This window comes from Desmodus rotundus, chromosome 3 (assembly GCF_022682495.2).
Source record: "Desmodus rotundus isolate HL8 chromosome 3, HLdesRot8A.1, whole genome shotgun sequence".
NCBI lineage: Eukaryota > Metazoa > Chordata > Mammalia > Chiroptera > Phyllostomidae > Desmodus > Desmodus rotundus.
The window spans coordinates 68501038-68519246 of NC_071389.1; the positions used below are offsets into that span (position 1 = coordinate 68501038).

Sequence of the window (18209 nt, forward strand, 5' to 3'; positions counted from 1 at the left end):
ACTGAGTTTTAAGATCTTAAAATTATTTCTATAAATGAAGCAGCAGACTCAAATGAGTCTTGAATTCCAAAGATCACCCAATTAACAGGTAGTCCAAGGATAATGGACACCTGAACCCCAAATTGTGTTGTTAATTTAAGATTCTGGAGTCATATTCCATACCTAAACAAACAATTTCTGGGGTGGGGTAGAGAAGTGGAGCAAGCTCCTCGTGTGCTTACTTAGCATTCCTAACTTTCAGAACTGATGACCTTTGCCTCTACGAGTATTTTGAGCACCTTTTTAGTTACAATGCATGTTTGGACAACAGATGAATAACTGTACATGTAAAAAGAATGCTAATGCAAGGCAGAAGGCAATAGTGAACTGTGGCTGTTCAGGAGGCTGATGCCTTATCCATTAGGCCACTGGGGCTTCTAACTATGGCTTTTTAAATGGAAGGGAGAGCACACCTGGTGAAGAGGAGCTCAATGAAGACTTGAAGGATTAGACAGCACTTACAATGACTGGTAGATAAGTTAGATTTTTTTTACTTTTAATTTTTATTATATATACTTAGCGCAGTATTCATTTCTCATTTAATATGGCTGTTCACAACTAAAAAAGCAATTTGAACAACTACATTATTACACTGAAGATGAAAAACCATTACATGCTGAATCAACTTTTAAGTTTTCATTTGGGGAGGCATACAATTGTAGGTACTCACTCTTTGTCAATTTGAAGACATAGTAACAATGCTTAAGAAAGATAAACATAATATGAAATTACATTGGAATTTGTGATTTATTTCAATGCTATTTCAACCACTTATTTACCCTCTATGTCGATAATCACATGAAACATCAGCATACTATTTATAAATGATCTAAATGCAAACCAGAGTGAAATGCTAGGCCTTAGTTAAATATTGTAGTATTTTAAAAGTTTAATTAAAAGCCAATGATAAAAAGCTGCTGATTTATAAATAACATTTAGTTTTAACAAAACTTTAATTTTGAAATTGAATACTGACATTAAAAAAACCATGAAGCAAATAATACATCCTTAGAAATATTGAAGAACTTAGTCCTTGCTTTTACAAATTTTGTTTTTGGTTAATACAGGTAACATGCTTCTTAAATCTCTCCACTTTATGTCTATAAAAATAAAATTGTCCTCAGTATCCCTAAATTCTCTCTTTTCCAAATAAGGCTACTGTTACATGGTAAAAAGTTACTGAATCACAGGTTTAATTTAGTATCAGTGTCAAAAGATGTGCAGAAGATGTAACAAATTCATTGTTAGGTAAGGAATCAGAGTACAGTACAGTAATTATTCATAAGAGGTAGAATTTTTAATCACAGTTTTATAAAAAGATGCAGTAGTTTACATCTGTACTGTCTTATTATAGTACTATAAGTTTGCTCCCCTTATGAGGTTAACAGCAGGGTGTATAGGAGGGCTCCTCAGAGGCAATGACCTTATTGGTCCTTGTTTTGCAGGTGTTACAGGGACGATTCCTGGACACTTAGAGCACTTACCAATGAAGGTAATTGATCATATATGGCATTTATTTCATTTTTTAAAAGCTTCAGGGTAGGGAAATCTAAGTTTCTGTTCTCCCAAAAGCATAGAGAGGATAAATCTCTTGTTGCACCACTCTGATTGCAAATCACAAATGAAACCATTCTCTCTGGATATTAATTATTGCTTAAGAGTTCCAGTAGTATTAACCTACAAAGGGGTTCTGTATTTGAATTTAAAAGTTGATAGTTTCTAATCATATTTGTCATAAACAATATTATTAAGTAGGTATACCCTAAAAATTATATTCCATTCATGATGTAGCTGAATTATTAGTATCTGAGTAATACTCCACAGACTGCAGTAAGCTAGGGTGGCACAGACTTTACTTACATAGTTACTAACACATGTGGTATTCAAACTTAGGATTCTGTGGGTTTCCAATCTTTCTTGAATGTCAATAAAATGACACAGTGCTAAACTATAGTAGGCCTTATATTTCATAAAATATACCTGAATATGGTACTTAGATAACTGAAAACAAGAATAAAACAGTTGTAAAAAAATAAAATTCATATTCAGGTAATGTCCTTCCAGTTAACTGGAAATTATGATTTGTATTAGGATTGGATCATTATGTGAGCCAAACAGACTACAAATACTTACCTAAATCCCTTTCTAACTGATTTTATTAGTTCTTTTTTACTGATTTTGAGAAGTCAGAAAAGGACATACTCATTTATGTTAGGCTCAGATTCTGTTAGCAATATTTCCTCCAACTGCTGGTAATAATGTATCCAACTCAATAATCATGTTAAAATTTACATTAACACTCTTGACAAAACATAAAAGCAAAATTATTTCCTTCATATTTAATTTTAAATTTCCATACCTTAGACCAGGGGTGTCACACCCATTTTCACCGGGGACCACAGCAGCCCGGCAGTTGCCTTCAAAGGGCCGAATGTAATTTCAACTCCTTAACAGTTAAGGAGTAGTTACATTTATACAGTCCTAAAATTACATTTGGCCCTTTGAAGGCAATTGCCAGGCTACTGTGGCCCCCCGTGAAAATGAGTGTGACACCCCTGCCCTAGACGGAATGACTGTATCCTTAAGGAGACTTAGCAACCTAAAGCTATTTTACTTCAAAGAGATAATTTATCCTAACTTTAGTAAGTATGACTTAGCATTTTTAAGAATTATCACAATATCCGCTTTTGGGAATATAAGACAAGTATATGAAACTAAAACTTTTTGTCAGTATTTTAAATTGAAATATAGTTGGTTATAAAAGTCTCACAAATCTGTTTTTTACAACTGTGCTACTTATATTAGAGATGCATATGTAAAAAACAGAAAAGCAGAAAAGTCAAGTCTTCGTCTTCTAAAGATATATTCAATCCATGATTAAATAATTCTCAGATGATTTATAACTTAATACATTGAAAAGTTCTACAATTAATTTGTAATTGCCACATTTACAAAGAAACTTCTGGGTAAGAGAATCTTTTAAAAAACATTGTTTGGTGTTGCATTTAAGCCCAAAGTTCATTTATTTAATCACCCATGACACATTTGTAAATTTTTTTTTTTAAACTTGGGAAAATGCAATTATTAATATGGCTTAATTCAATTATACCTATATTCTATAAAATTTTGTTACACACTTAAGTACTACTGGAGCAATAAGATTACTTGTACAGAAAAAAGCGAAGACTTTCACATTAAAATTATAATCATTTCACACTTACGGTAGTAACTGAAAATATTTTGGAAAATACTATTAATGGTCTTGACTGTAACAGTTTATTGCATTTTTTATCTCCTTTTCAATATTAGGTACTCTGATTTGGAGTTTTAAGTTCTGCTTTTCCTCTTATCTTCAAAAAGACTCTTCAGCATATAAACTTGAATGGCTGACACCACTACCATAACCACTAAATTAACCATAGACCAGAAATTGACTCTATCAAAGTTGCTTTCTTGTATATTTCGATCACGAGCTTCAAATGCTCTAAGCAGAGTTTGGATGTGACCACTTTTGCTTAGTCTGGACTTGATACTGTTGATGGATTCCTAGAGATAAAGAGAACAATTTTACTATAAAAGAATAATTAGTAATTTTAATTTAATTTTAAATTGTGTTTCACAGCACCCTGATATTCATAATAGTTTTATATCTAAATACAATGGTTTTTTTAAAAGATTTTATTTATTTATTTTTTAGAGAGAGGAGAAGGGAAGGAGAAAGAGAGGGAGGAGAGAGGAGAAGGGAAGGAGAAAGAGAGAGAGAGAAACATCAATGTGTGGTTGCCCCTCATGTACCCCCAACTGGGGACCTGGCCCACAACCCAGGCATGTTCCCTGACTAGGAAATGAACCAGCAACCCTTTGGTTTGCAGGCCTGTGCTCAATCCACTAAGCTACATCAGCCAGGGATAAATACAATGTTAATTAAGGGACAGATGCTACTTAGATTACCTAAAGATCTTCTGTAAGTTTATGTAAAATTTCTGATACTTTAAATTATTGTTTGCCAAGTTATTCAACAAAGGAACACAGCTGTAAATTGAAAATAAATAATATGAAAATATATTCAAATGGCATAATGCCAGGAATTTTATATACATTCTTTCTTTCTTAGCCCTCACAACCATAAGGAAGTTTTAAACAACTGAACTAAGTTTTTAGGTATTTACTTCTATATAATACATTGTATGTTAATATTTTTCCATTTAGTGTTAGTCTGGTCCAAATTAGTATTTAGCAAAACACCCAATGTTTTTATCTGACAAAGCAATGAAATTAGAAAATACTTCAGTTTGCCCTGGCTGGTGTAGCTTAGTGGATTGAGCGCGGGCCTGCGAACCAAAGGGTCGCTGGTCCTATTCCCAGTCAGGGCACATTCCTGGGTTGCAAGCCAGGTCCCCATTTGGGGGGCACACAAGAGGCAACCATACATTGATGTTTCTCTCCCTCTTTTTCCTTGCTTTCTCCTCTCTCTAAAAATAAATAAAATCTTAAAAAAAAAAAAGAAAATACTTCAATTTTTTATTTGCATTCTATACATATAAAAGTATAACGTATTTTTAATAAAAACATATTCCAGCCCTGGCTGGTGTGGCTTAGTGGGTTAAGCGCCAGTCTGCGAACCAAAAGGCTGCTGGTTCGATTCCCAGTCAGGGCACATGCCTGGGTTGCGGGCCAGGTCCCCAGTGGGGGGAGCATGAGGGGCAACCACACACTGATGTTTCTCTCCCTCTCTTTCTCCCTCCCTACCCTTCTCTAAACAAACAAGTAAATAAATAAATAAAATCGTTAAAAAAAAAAGAAATAAAAACATATTCCAATATCACATTCATTAAACAAACCAGGATACATTCTAAGTTACGTATCTTCTGAAAAGGCTATTTTATAGTAGGGACTTGATCAGAAATCATTTGAAAACTAACTATATACTATATGAATATAAGGTAAAATTAAGTGGAGATTTGAAATCTTAGCTGTGGCTGAAGGATTATAACCTTTCCCTCTACTGTGGGCAATACTATTATTAAATGCAAATAGGTTCTTATACATGTACATTTCGTATGCATGTTTATAATAATTGAAGCATAAAGCAATTCAAGTGAAGAAGCCATATCTGAAGTTTTTACTCTTGAGTGTAATGCTAGTTTCTGATAACTGTTAGCTTTGGTTTGAGTAATGAAAACAGTATTCCCAAATTAATCAAATAATATGAAATCTCATGTTACAAAAACTATGTGGGAAAAGTGCCTATATATCTTGAGGTTTTACAAATTACTCAGGATCATTCCATGTGCAAGTATACTATAGATAATTACATTCTTCTATTACTGAACATTCTAAGGGAGTTTTGTAGTGAAGAACCTGTATTCAACTCTAGTTCTCCCTCTCTCTGGTTATATGACAGAAACATTACCTAATCTCCCAAAGATAACAATTTCCTCAATGGAAAGATGGAGATAATCCTGATAGAGTTAAGTAAGGATTATATGAGATAATGAAATTAAAACACTTAGCTCAGTGCCTGTCACATAGTAAGGCCTCTGGATGTTAATTTTTATTCTATTAAAAGACCATACTGACCAGGATATCTTCCAGTTTCATATCCAACATATCTGTGCCAGTAATATATTTCTTCCAGTCCTCCTGTTCTTGCTCCTGTTCTCCCATATTATCCAGGATTAATTCAAAGAAAATCACCTTCTCAGAAATGGTGCTGAATGTATTATCAAAGCAGAACATGTAGTCACCAACTTCAGTCTCTACCCTGTATTTTAAAAAGTACATCTTCAGTTATTTGTACTTACATTTTGGATCAAACCCCCCCCCCTACTACATATAGAAACAGTAATGGTTTGTAGTAACTGGGCAGCTCACTGAGAGATTTCCTTAGTATTTAAAGATAATTTATAATTTCTTGGGAAAGAGGCAACCTGGAAATATACAGCTGTGGGCAAAAATAGGGTTACAGTTTTTTTTAATACAAAATATAAAATAAATAATAATGCAATAGTAAACTGTTTCATGTACTCACAACTATAAATCTACCTTCGCCCACCCCTGTATATTCAGGTACTTGAAATCTACATGTGCTTGGTTGGCATTATGGTAAATGATTTTGACCTAATTTTTGGAAAAGAATAGAATTAAAAACCTAGATACACGATACCTCACAATGAATTTCAAGATTTATATGTTATAAAGAGTAATTTATCATGAGTTCAATTCACATAGAAATATGACTAAAAACCTCCCCTTCAATTGAGATTAATCTGTAAAGTGAGTTTTGTTTTGTTCTCAAAAGCAGTGATTTATTTAAATGCTTTCTTTCATGCCTCCTACCAATTAAGTGCATCTTTGGAATATAGTTAGGGTAATAGTAACTCAGTTGTCTAGAAAAATGCATTTACATGACATTCCTCATTACAAGCAGTGCTAGACAAATAGATACTATTATTTAAACTCTTTAAGGCTATATATGGAGAAATTTTTACTAACCCTGACTTCTGGAAGGACAGTATTTGTTTTAAAAATTTAACTTAGGAAAAAAGGATTTCAATGTCATAAATGAGATTTTAGTTGCCTTTAAAAAGTTAATATAGCTAAAGATACAATTTTTGTTATAATCTAATTTTGACAAAGTAGACTTGTAAATTTGGTATGGTGATTAAGACTCAGTTGGACTGCCTGGGTTTTAAACTCAGGCTTCAATGATCACTAGCTGTGGAACCTTCCATCAGTTTACCTAGCAACAGCTCTAGGCCTCACTTTCCTCATTGGTAAAATGATGATAAATCATGTACCTCAAAGGACTGTGGTGAAGAATAAAACATACAAATTCATGCACAGTGCTTAGAACAGTGTCCTGGCACATCAAAAGAACTTAGTAAATGTGAACTCTTATAAACTCATTTTTATCTCCTAATGTTTTAATGAGAGGTAATTCTATACACTAAAGCAGTAAAATACTTTTTACTCCTCAGAGTCAATGTTTATTACTAAAGGAAAGCAGAAAATTGGAGAGCAACAAAAACTTAACAAATTCTACACATTTTTTATATTCTGAAATTTAAAGATTAACTACATTTTTAGTTCTTGTTCATATGTATTAAAGAGAAAGTATACTGTATTTTGTTGTGTATAATGCATACTTTTTTGCCCAAATTTTTGAGGGAAAAATAAGGATGCGCATTATCTATGGGTAGTACTAATTCCGTATCTATATAAATGTTTTAAATTCTTTTATTTATGCCTACGTGTTAAAAGTGTAACTCTAGAAAGCAGTAACGATATCCGTATGCAAAATAATACCCCAGAATATGGTAATCAGTTTTGCTCCTAAATATAAATAAATAATTGAATTAAAAATAAATAAATTGAATTAAAAATTAAAATGAAATATTTTTTTCCTGAAAGTTTTAGCCAAAAACATGAGTGTGCGTTATACACAGCAAAATACAGTAGTTAATCCCAAGTATATCAATCTAAACCGACTTTTTAAATTACTATTTCTCTCCCTGGCCAGTGTGGCTCAGTGGATTGAGCACTGGCCTGTGAACTGAAAGGTTGCTGGTTCAATTCCTAGCCAGGGCACATGCCTGGGTTGCGGGCCAGGTCCTGGGTTTGGGGCATGGGAGAAGCAACTGACTGATGTACATCAGTGCATTTCTCACAAATTGCCATTTCTCTCCCTCTCTTTTTCCCTCCCTTACCCCCTTCCTGAAAGTAAATATTTTTAAAAAGTAAAAAAATGACAATTTCTCTATTTTATATATTAATCATTTATGCAAATTTTTTTTCTGAGCTCTTCATAGCTAAAATGCCTTTTTGCAAAGCACTCTGAAATTAATACCTTAAGTCATGGTGGATATTTTTTTCCCCTCATTCATTCATTCATGTATTTCAGTTTTTACTATGAATTACATGCCAGGTACTTTCATTATGAAAGACCAATAATTATAATAATAGCTAGTACTTACATAGTGCTATGTGCCAGGGATGTTCTAAGCATCATATGGTAGAAAGTAAGAATTTTGGTCCATCCTGCCTCCTCTTAAGAAATGCATATCCCTGCAGACTTATTTAACTTCTCTGAGCTTTCTTGTCTGTAAAATGGGAATTAGGGAATCAAAGAATCTTTCTCATGGTGGATTGGAATAATTAATTTAGAAGCATATAAAATGCAAAGCCTTAGGAAAAAATTCCACTTAAAATATGTCACAAAATTTTTCTCTTTTGGTACAATGTCTAGCATTAAATAAATAGCTGTTATATATTTATTATTATAATAACCTCACAACTGAGAGAAGAGCACAGTTCTGAGGATGCCATAACTGAACAAGATAGGAGATAATTCTGCTTTTCTTGATGGGCAAATTGACCATATCTGAAGAATTGTTTTGGTTTCTCTTCTTCCGATGAAGGTAAAAGAATTCATAGTCTTGTCATATAAAAAAATGGTGGAGGGAATGAAGAATGATTCACTTGGTACAAAGATAACTTGAAAGGAACATGGTATCTATCTTCAAATATTTGAAGAGTTATCCCATGAAAAAAGGAAGGAGGGCCATACTAATGGGCAGAAACTTCAGAAAGATACATCAAAAAAAAAAAATGCAAATCCTAGTTTATGGCAAATATTAGATACTCTGTATTCATTCTTCCTGTAAACTCAAACAGTTTTAATAACAATACTGAGTAGCTAAAGTAAAATCCTAGAAAGGAACATTGAAACATCAATTACAGATTAAAAGGGAAGTGAGATATAAGAAGAGAATATATGGCATGTTGTCAAATTTAAACTGAAAGTGTTATAACAAGTATTTGCTTTTTATATGGTTTTCTATGGTCAGATTTTTTACTTTGGGGTCTTCTAATGGTCTAAAAAAAGTGACATCTGAGTAAAAAAAACAATTTTTACATGTACACACACAAAAGTGTTTTACTGTTGTTTTAAGCAAGAAAAGAATGGGCAAAGATGATAGCAAGCATTCAAGAAACTTTAGGATACATGCTGGGGACCGCCCTGCCGGGTTTCAGAAACTGTAACCCCTCATGGCTAAGACTGAGTAAAAAGACCTTGGGACCAGAAGCCACTTAGGAGACAAAGCTTATCTTCCTTGTAGGGGCGCCGCCTCTGCCCCCTTTCACTTCAACCTACTTGGCCCGGGGTGGATGACCAGGTAAGATTCCTCAAGGGAGGGATGACCTAAGACAGGCACAGTCGTGAAGGGGCCCTCAGGGAAGGACTTGGGGGGGGGCTATAGAAAAAGGAGGTGATGGACCCTCACCCTAAGGCTTTGACATAGCCCTCATTCTGTCTGCAAGAAGTCTCCTAATTTGTTGGCTGCCTTACTTCCCCTCCCTGACTTAAGCCCAAAACAATGCTGGAGGGTGGTGCAGCCCTGTACTGGAAAGGGCGGGTTCCCAGGGGCAATCAGACCTAAGAAAGAATGCATAAAATCCTATGAAACCTACTTTGCTAATACCCTCAATTTAAATGATAAGGGTCCATGCATGAAATGAGTTTGTTCCCCGAAGTTTTATGGCCCTTTAACTATCTGACCCTGACTCAGAATAAGCCCTCAGAGTTCTCTGAATGTTATCGATTATTTGATCATTTCTGCCTGACAATGATGAACTTTATGTATACACACTGTATTCCTATGCAAATTAAACCCAATAAAAGCCTGTCCAGGCAAGGGACAGGGCCGGCCCTCTCTTTCACTGAGAGAGCCGCCATGTCATCCCTTTTCCTCCACAGGATTTCCATAGTCCGTGTGAATTTGTCTCATCTCATCCGTAACGCTGTGGACACTGCAGGCTGGTGTCTGCATCGTATACACACCCGCAACAGTAACTTATAGTTAGAACAGAAAGCCTTTACTAGCCAGAAAGGCAGGTTAAAATTGCCAAGATAGATTGAATGCAATACCTAGGGAATGCTCATCTATTTAACCAAAGCAAGGAAAAAGTTTAGTCAGTATCAACACAAAATGCCTAAACAAAAAGAAAGAGGTCAATGGAAAATACTGTAGTCTTTAAGACAGATTACTATCAAGGACTGTTTAAATGTTCAATAGAATTGATATTTAGTATCAAATGTGCTAAATTTTCCCGCCCCACAGAGAGCACACTGGTATTATTTAGCCCAGGGAATCAACTAAGAGATTACTTACGTGTGAACTCCATCTGATTTTCTTTGCTCAAAAACTAAGGTTCTTCCTTCTGGAGAAGCAAGATGGAAATCAATATCTAATCCTGCTCCATCTAAAACCTGTAGAATAGTTCAGAAAAGAAGAACACATATTACAAATTCTGAAAATAAATTATATAAAGCATATGATGAAAAAAATTTCTTTATAAACCTAGAGGGGAAAGAAAGCCAATGGACTCATTAGGCCTAGAAAGGAACAGAAAGATCATCAGTTCAATTCCACTAATTTTTGGAAATGGCCCCTTTCTTACCAATTCCTGTTGTGGCTATCATGGAAATTTAGACCTTATAGGTATTGCTGAAATAATCCTCCTAAAAGCAGTGCCATCACTGAGAATCCTGTAGAGTAAAAAGAGACAGAAGGGAGTCCAAATCTAGGACCTTTTACTTAGGCAATTTTGGGTATGCTATGTAACTTTTCTGAGTTTGTTTTCTCTTCAATAAAATAAGAATGAACTACTTCTTAGCCTAGAATTCAAGACCTCCATGATCTGATTCCAACTGACTTCTTCAAGAGATTCATCTATTGTTCCCAATATGAACCATATGTTCACGGTAGGCTGTTTACTTACTGGCCAATGAACATTGTCTGTTCCTTTATAATCCCCAAATTGACCTCTTCCTGCTGCTGCTGCTGCTGAGAAGATAGCTGTTCACAATCACACTTTATGCCACACATGGTTGGTTGGTTGGTTGTTTATTCACTTACTTATTTAAAATCCTCACCTGAGGATATGTTTATTGATTTGAGAGAGAGAAACATCAATCAGTTGTCTCCCATACATGCTCCAACTAGGGATTGAACCCACAACCCAAGAATGCACCCTGACTGAGGATCGAACCAGCAACTGAACCATTTTGGTCTATGGGATCATGCTCCAACCAACTGAGACACCCAGCCAGGGCCATACATTGTCTTTTAAGTGCTTTATATGGATTAATTTATTCCTCACAACTCTAAACGGTAGGTCCTATTAGTCTCATTTGAATAAAAAATAAAAAACTGAGGTTCAAAGAAGTTATTTTCCTGAGGCAATATAGCAAATAAGTGGCATGCCCAAAATATGTACTCAGCAATCTCTCTCCAATGGCTACTTTTTTTCTTATGTAACACTCCATTTTATTTTTCTTGGTGGCTTTAATGGGATGATATAAAAGATTACCTACTCCTGTTCTGTACTTACTGACCAAAAGAGCCTGTTTCAAATGGCTAGTTAAATATATAGAATTCTTTCTCCTCTTTAAGTCCCAATGAACTGAAGAAAACATAATACAAAATAATCCATAACAATACTGGAAATCTCAAAAGCATGTTAACAGACTTGAACAGGAAGGACTTTCTGAAAGATAACTCCAGTGAGCAAAGGCTATATCTAGCTACCAGTATCTGTTGATCTCAAAACTCTCAATTAAATGTACATTACAAACAAATGTAATGTTAGCAGAATGAACATGGAAGGAGACTAAAAATCAGAGAACTAGGAATCAAGGAATTCTCAGAACAAGATGAGAAAATATAAATGAAAAAGTATTAGGGAAATAGTAAGACCCTTCATGAAGGACAGAACCAAATATATGAAATTATCTTTCTAATAAGCAGTTCAAAAGGAGAGAAACAAGAGAAATGAAGGGAGGAGATTATCAAATAAAGGAATAGAAATTCCTGTTTCAAAAAATAAAATTCATTAGACTGAAGCTGAATAAATAAAAGATCTAAAACTCCTACCGACTTTCCAAAAGGATTTAAAAAGAACAAACTGGAAACTTCCAAGACTAGTAGTAGAGAACTGCCAAAAAAACCCAAACCCCAAAATAAACAAAAAACAAACAAATAAATAAGAATTGGGACTGGTGACAGAATTCTTACATGTAAGATGGAAAACCTCCCACAACGGAGCTATGTCTTCAATGTCCCCAAGTAAAAAATTACACAGGTTACTGAAGTGAAAGCAAAAAGTAAAGCCATTTTCATATTATCCAAGGACTCAAAACATTCTAAGAGAATTACTCAAGGCTATCCTCCAAAAAAAGGTATCCATTTAAATCAGAAAATAAACTGTAACAAAACTAAGCAGATTTCAACAAAACAAAGTTTAAAAGATATTTTTGGTAATGGTTATCATCAGCCTTAATGAAATTGTTAAAAATGGTCCTTAAGAATAGATAGTAACTATAGACATTAACTTAAATATATATATTTAAAATATAAGTTATTTATTTAAAAAAGCACCATAATCCAAAACTGAACTTCCAGATGATTTCAATGGAACATGATGGGCCAGTGCCACTTTCCCCTGTCTGTATGCTATGGTAACAGTGTTTCAATCCCTCAAAAGTAGCCTTCTGTTTTATTCCGCAGCCCTGTGTCACATGCTGTTCTTTTTACCCATCACCTTGTTCAACTCACTCCCTCATGCTTAGTGAGCCTGGTTCTTCTACAGATCTTCTACAGATTCTTCTACAGATTCTACTTCCTCTGGGATGGTTTCTCTCAATTCCTGGATGCAATCAAGTCCTCCCTTTAAATACTCTCATAGCTGTATGCATTTACCTCATAGCACGTGTTAAGAGTTGTAATTTCACATTTGTTTGTGTAATAATTTAATTAACATCTGTCCCCATACAAGACTGTGTAACAGTATGAACTATTCATAGCACGTAACAGAGTGCTTATACAAATTAAGCACTCAACAAAGATTTAAATTTTTAAATGATCTATTTGACTCATAAAATACATGTATTGACATTAAAAATTTTTGAGAATATAATGTAGGGTTCATCAATTATCCTGAAAGTGTCCTCCTAACCCTGAAAAGTAAGAAATGGTTAAAATTTTCAGTTTGTCCAATGGCAATGTTTGGAACCTGGGTTCCCTGAAATTGTAAAAATTAAGACAAAAACCAGTAGCTTATAGTTAGTGCAAAGTTAATCATGGAGTAGGAAAATGCAGACAAAGGGCCAAAGATGATCTTTACCCTACATATTCCTCCAACATTGTCTAGAATTATAGACATTAAATGATTTTACTTTTCTTCTCAATTAAAACAAATTGTTTAGGGGGAATGAATGCTTTGGGGGAACAGCTCCTTTAAGAATGACTAAATATACAAAGTATAAAGCTAAACCAAGCCAGCTCTGTAACACTAGCAGTGTAAATATAAAAAAACCTAACATTCACTGAATATTTACTATGTGTCAGAGACGGTTTATGGACACACTTATTAACTCATTTTTTCAAATCTCTGAGGTAATTACTATTATCTCTATTTTACCACTGAAGCACCAATGCCCCCTATTATCTTTATTTTGCAAATCAGAAGTTAAGTAACTTGTTCAAAATCACACAGGTAGTAATTGAGAGGATTTCAACCCAGTCATTTTCTCTCTTGAGCAAGAGCTCTTAATCATAAGAGGTCAGTAGTTGAAATAGATTTCCTCCCTAATACCTGAGTAAATACTGAGGAATTTTTGAGTAATACAAATTGTTTTCTTATGTGGACCATTACACTGATTTCCTGGCCTCTAACTTTGACCTCCTTAAACCCACCTTCCACACTACCCGGTGATCTATCTGAAAAACACTTTTGACTGTTACCATACTGTTTAAATCTTCAATGGCTCTTGCACAGAGTAAGCACACAGCTACTTAACATGGTGCACAAGGCTAAGATAATAATGATCCATGATCAAGCCTCCTGAACTCTTTTTTCTTTTACTCCCACTCTAGACTTTCTAGACTTAGTCTAACAAGAACTCAGCACATACAGTGTCCACTACATACTGCCCACTGCCAAAACACTCCCACTGTGCATTTTCAGACCCATCTATTCATTCTGTTCCTTTTCCTGAAACGTCCTCCCTTCCTTGTATTCTTAACTTAAGCATCTTTCTAGATTCAAATTTATTTTATCCAGGAATCTTTCTCTGAAATCCTAGAGAAGTGGCCCTCCTCTATTAGCACTTAGCCATACTTTACTGAAATTACTTGTTTATGAGCCAATACCCCTTAGTATTTCAAGTACCCCTTGAAAACAGGGCCTCTTTTTGTTTTTAACCCCACACCTCCCACCTCGCCCCCACTACTGGCACATGATACTGTTCAGTAAGTGAACTTTTGAACTAGACTGGAAGTTTAAAAATGTTGAGTTCCGGATTTGGTTTTGCTAACTATGTGACCTTAGCTACATTCTGTGCTTACCTTAGAAATCTATAAATAATTTAATTCTAGTCCCTTTGGATGAAAAGCCTATGTAACTCTTTATTTTGCTCTATACGTGACAGTACCTGTTACTGAAAAAGATTCCCTACAACTAAAAAAAACCTGACATCTGATTATAAATTAAGTAACTTATAAAAAAATTAAAAGATGAACCACACCAACACATTTCTTTTTGTAGTGCTGCGTAGAGACATTGAAATCAGCTGTGTGGACCTAACAAGATTTCTTCTAAGAAATTACCCTCTATCAGGAGGACTACATTAAACTAAGGCAATTTCCTATATAATATTATGCAGATACTAAAAAGAAACCAATGATATGGGGGGAAAAAAAAGGCTTACAGTGCTGGGTGGAAGATTACAATGTTTCAATATACAATTAGATCGTATTTGATTAAAAAGATGTAACAGATAAGGAAACGTACCATTCATTACATACATCAATAACCCCTTTCACAATATTCCAAAATCAAATTCAGTGACAATCATATGATCACATTTCAAAAATCCTTAACTGAAGCAATGGCAGTTAAGATTTATAATATTGTGGTTGGGTGAGGGTGGTAGCGTCAATTAAACAAATATCATCTCGTCCAATGATAAAGGAGAACGTGTGTCAGTCCTGTATTGTGAAATTCTCAGTATTGGAGCATGTACTGGCTAGCAAAGCGATGGCCGAATTATGAAACGCAGAAAAAAACCACAGACATTAGCAGTGCGGGCCTCTCTCCGACGGGAGGAAAGGGGAGAGGGCAAATAGTCAGTTTTAAGTCTCGCCTAACTTGTCAGTTCCCAGCCCCACCGAGCGAGCTTCGCGCGCCTGCGCCGAGCCGGCCTGCTGCCCGCGCGGCCCTCAACCCTTCACCGCCCCGGCCGTGCACCAGAAGTTTCCAAACGGGTGAGACACGACGATGCGGTGCAGCGGAGCCAAAGGAAAGGGGCTGAGTCACCCTCCACACTTACTTGGTATTCGATCTCCAGGGAGGCCTTCAGGGGCATGGGCTGGTAGAAACACTCCTTCCGGCCGGCCGGAAGGGTAAACGTGAAGTCGCTGTCTAAGGAATGCGTGAAGCCGACCACAACCGGCAGCAGCACTGTGGGCAGAGCGGCCAGCAGGAGCACCGGGAAGGGCAGCCCGGTCTTGCCGCCCATCCCTGCCGGGGCGATCTCGGGAAAAAGCGTTGGGAGGTGTGGGTGGTCCGCACGTGGGCTTCTCTTTTCCTCCAAGAACTCCTCGTGGTTGGCTGGTAAACCTGGAGGAAACTCGAGGTGGCGGCCGCGGCGGCAAACACTCCCAGAAAGCGTGCTACGCCCGTCTCCAAAGGGTAAGAACTGAGGGCGGAGCCAGCAGTCCCTTTCCGCACCCTCTTAGGTCTTGTCTCGCTCCGGACCCACGTGAGCACCTCCCACCTCACACCCCGACGGTTGCAGGTTCCCATGGCTTCCCCCACACCAATGGGCGCAGTGGGGGTAATTGTGGGAAATGTAGTTCCGAGCAAGCGGGCTCAGACGCTAGCTCAGACCACGATCCCCGACAAGCCCCGCGCCTCCTGCGTCGCCACGCCCACACTACGCGGAGGGGTGGAGGGGGCGGTGCTGCAGTCGGGGAGGTGGGACCTCAACGGTTCCCGCGGCCGTTCGAACTCTACGCAGCCGGTGTTCGCTGGTTCTCAGTGTGTTGTGTCTGCTGTTCCCATGCCCGGGGCCGGCGAGAGGGTCCGAGACTTCCGAACGCAGAGCAGAGCGCGACGGGCGCTGTCGACGGGTAGGTGTCTCTGCCAACTAACGCTTGGGTGGTGAGCGACTGCTTCTTTGTGAGCGGAAACAGGCCTACCTGGGGAAGTTGTGTTCGGTTCCCTCCAGGCACCCTCCGGGCCCTTAGTCTAGACCGGTGCTGCGCACGCTGCTCTGCCGACCGGTATTTTAGTTGAGGGAAAAAATGGAGAGGAAGATGTCCTATTTGCCACATTCAGATGAACGTAGGATCAATTTTGTCCAGATGAGCGGTTTTGATACGAGAATCTTTTTCGACTGTAGGCCATCCTATTATATACAGAGGGTATAAAGAGCACTTGTTTTTCGTTGCGATGGTTGTGCATGTGAATAGCTGCAAACGCGTTATTCGAGCCAAAAGATGACGTCAGGGCCAGTAGATAGCATACGCTTTTCCACATATGTACAGGCAATGAAGATAGACTTTTATGACTACCGAAGGGAGGAGGAGTCTTCATTTCACAATAAATGACCCACTAGGAAAAAAATTTGAATATCAAATGAATTCATTGATACTTTAGAGGGGTTAGAGAATTTTTACGTTAAAATACATGGAAGATGTTGGATATTCTGATTTAGTTGAACCATAATATCGAATGACATTTTAGAATTTACCCAAATTTTCTTTACCTTTTTTCCCTTCACCATCCTGCAGGAAGCTAGAGATGTTGAAAAGATAAAGCAGAATGGGGACCTGATCCATTGATTTTTGTCTGGGAGAGTCTTCTCACTTAAGCAGAAGCAAATTTGTGGAAACAAAAGGGGAAAGAGGATAGAAACATTTTCTCTAAGACTGCTTAGTATCTCGACTTCTTGCCATAGTTTCTTCCAATAAGGTGAGAATTTGGGGTTGTTTTTTTTTTCAATCTTTCTCCTCACATCTGAGAATAACTTGTCATACTATTTTAGCTGAATGGGGGGAAGGAAGGGCAGTTTAGTTATCATTTATTCACTGAAAATACTGAACTTATCTAAGTGCCTTACAGTCCTGAACATAATTCACAGGACTTCTAGCTATTTGGAGTTTGAGAGGTGGTCAGAATTCTAGAAGGGTGATGAAAGAGAGATGCTACAATGACAAAGGTAAATGGGATCTGAAAGGAACGTACTTTTAAGATTATACAGAAAGAGATAGGAATGGTAGAGATTATAAAACCTTCATTTAATTGTATTAATTATGAATATGTATTTTATAAAGTTGTGGCCCTTTACCACGATTTTTATATGCAAAGATATTTAGTAGAAAATATCACAACCCTTGAGATACACTTTAGTTGAAGAAACAAAAGCTTTCCTTCATTTATTTCTGTGAGTTTACCTGCCAAAGGTCATTTTGATCTCTATGCTTGTGATGGGAATATGTGCTTTTAAATTTTATAACCATTAGGAATGGGAAAAGAGGATATTTCTTTATCTGGTAACAAATTGCCTTTAAGAAAATATGAATGACTGTAATGATACCAGTTTTATGAGATGTCCAGCGTTTGTAATGTGATTATGTAAGTTCAAACACCTCATTGAAATTGATGTATAATAAGAATATTGCATTGTGACAATTAAAAGGTCTTTGGCTCCTGATGACCTAGGTTCAAATCTTGGTTCCACCATTTACAGTTTGTATGACCTTGAGAATATTACTTAATTTGTTTTACTCTTATTTTCTTCATCTTTATTTATTTATTTTTAAAGATGACATTTATTTTATTTTTACAGAGAGCGGAAGGGAGGGAGAAAGTAAGGGACAGAAACATCAAATAGTTGCCTCTCACATGCCCCCAAGTGGGGACCTGACCCGAAACTCAGGCATGTGCCCTGCCTGGGAGTTGAACCGGCGACCTTTTGGTTCCCAAGCTGACACTCAATCCACGGAGTCACACCAGACAGAGCTATTTTCATCTTTAACATGCAATAAAAATACTTAGTTCATGGAATTGTTTGAAAAATTAAATGTGCTTAGAAAAGGGGA

The 18209-nt window shown here is 36.6% G+C and overlaps 2 protein-coding genes across 3 annotated transcripts in view; one reads left to right on the top strand and one right to left on the bottom strand.

Moving 5' to 3' along the window:
• Nucleotides 1-514: 514 nt before the first annotated feature.
• On the bottom strand, nt 515-15903 carry TMED5 (transmembrane p24 trafficking protein 5). 2 transcript variants are annotated; one of them, XM_045199516.3, is made up of 4 exons: nt 15434-15903; nt 10215-10312; nt 5737-5803; nt 515-3585 (listed from the first exon to the last, which is right to left on the bottom strand). In XM_045199516.3, the coding sequence occupies exons 1-4, from the start codon at nt 15620-15622 to the stop codon at nt 3367-3369; spliced, it is 573 nt and encodes a 190-aa protein (XP_045055451.1). In that variant the 5' UTR covers nt 15623-15903; the 3' UTR covers nt 515-3366. The 2 variants fall into 2 exon arrangements, with proteins under 2 accessions (XP_045055451.1, XP_024421295.1); XM_024565527.3 differs by having other exon boundaries at nt 5620-5803; nt 15434-15894.
• Nucleotides 15904-16105: 202 nt separating this feature from the next.
• CCDC18 (coiled-coil domain containing 18) overlaps nt 16106-18209 on the top strand; it is a 111181-nt gene continuing 109077 nt past the window's right edge. The window contains exons 1-2 of the mRNA XM_045199515.2: nt 16106-16235; nt 16899-17079. The gene's annotated coding sequence lies outside the window, so the exon portion shown is untranslated. The remainder of the gene's footprint in view (nt 16236-16898; nt 17080-18209) is intronic.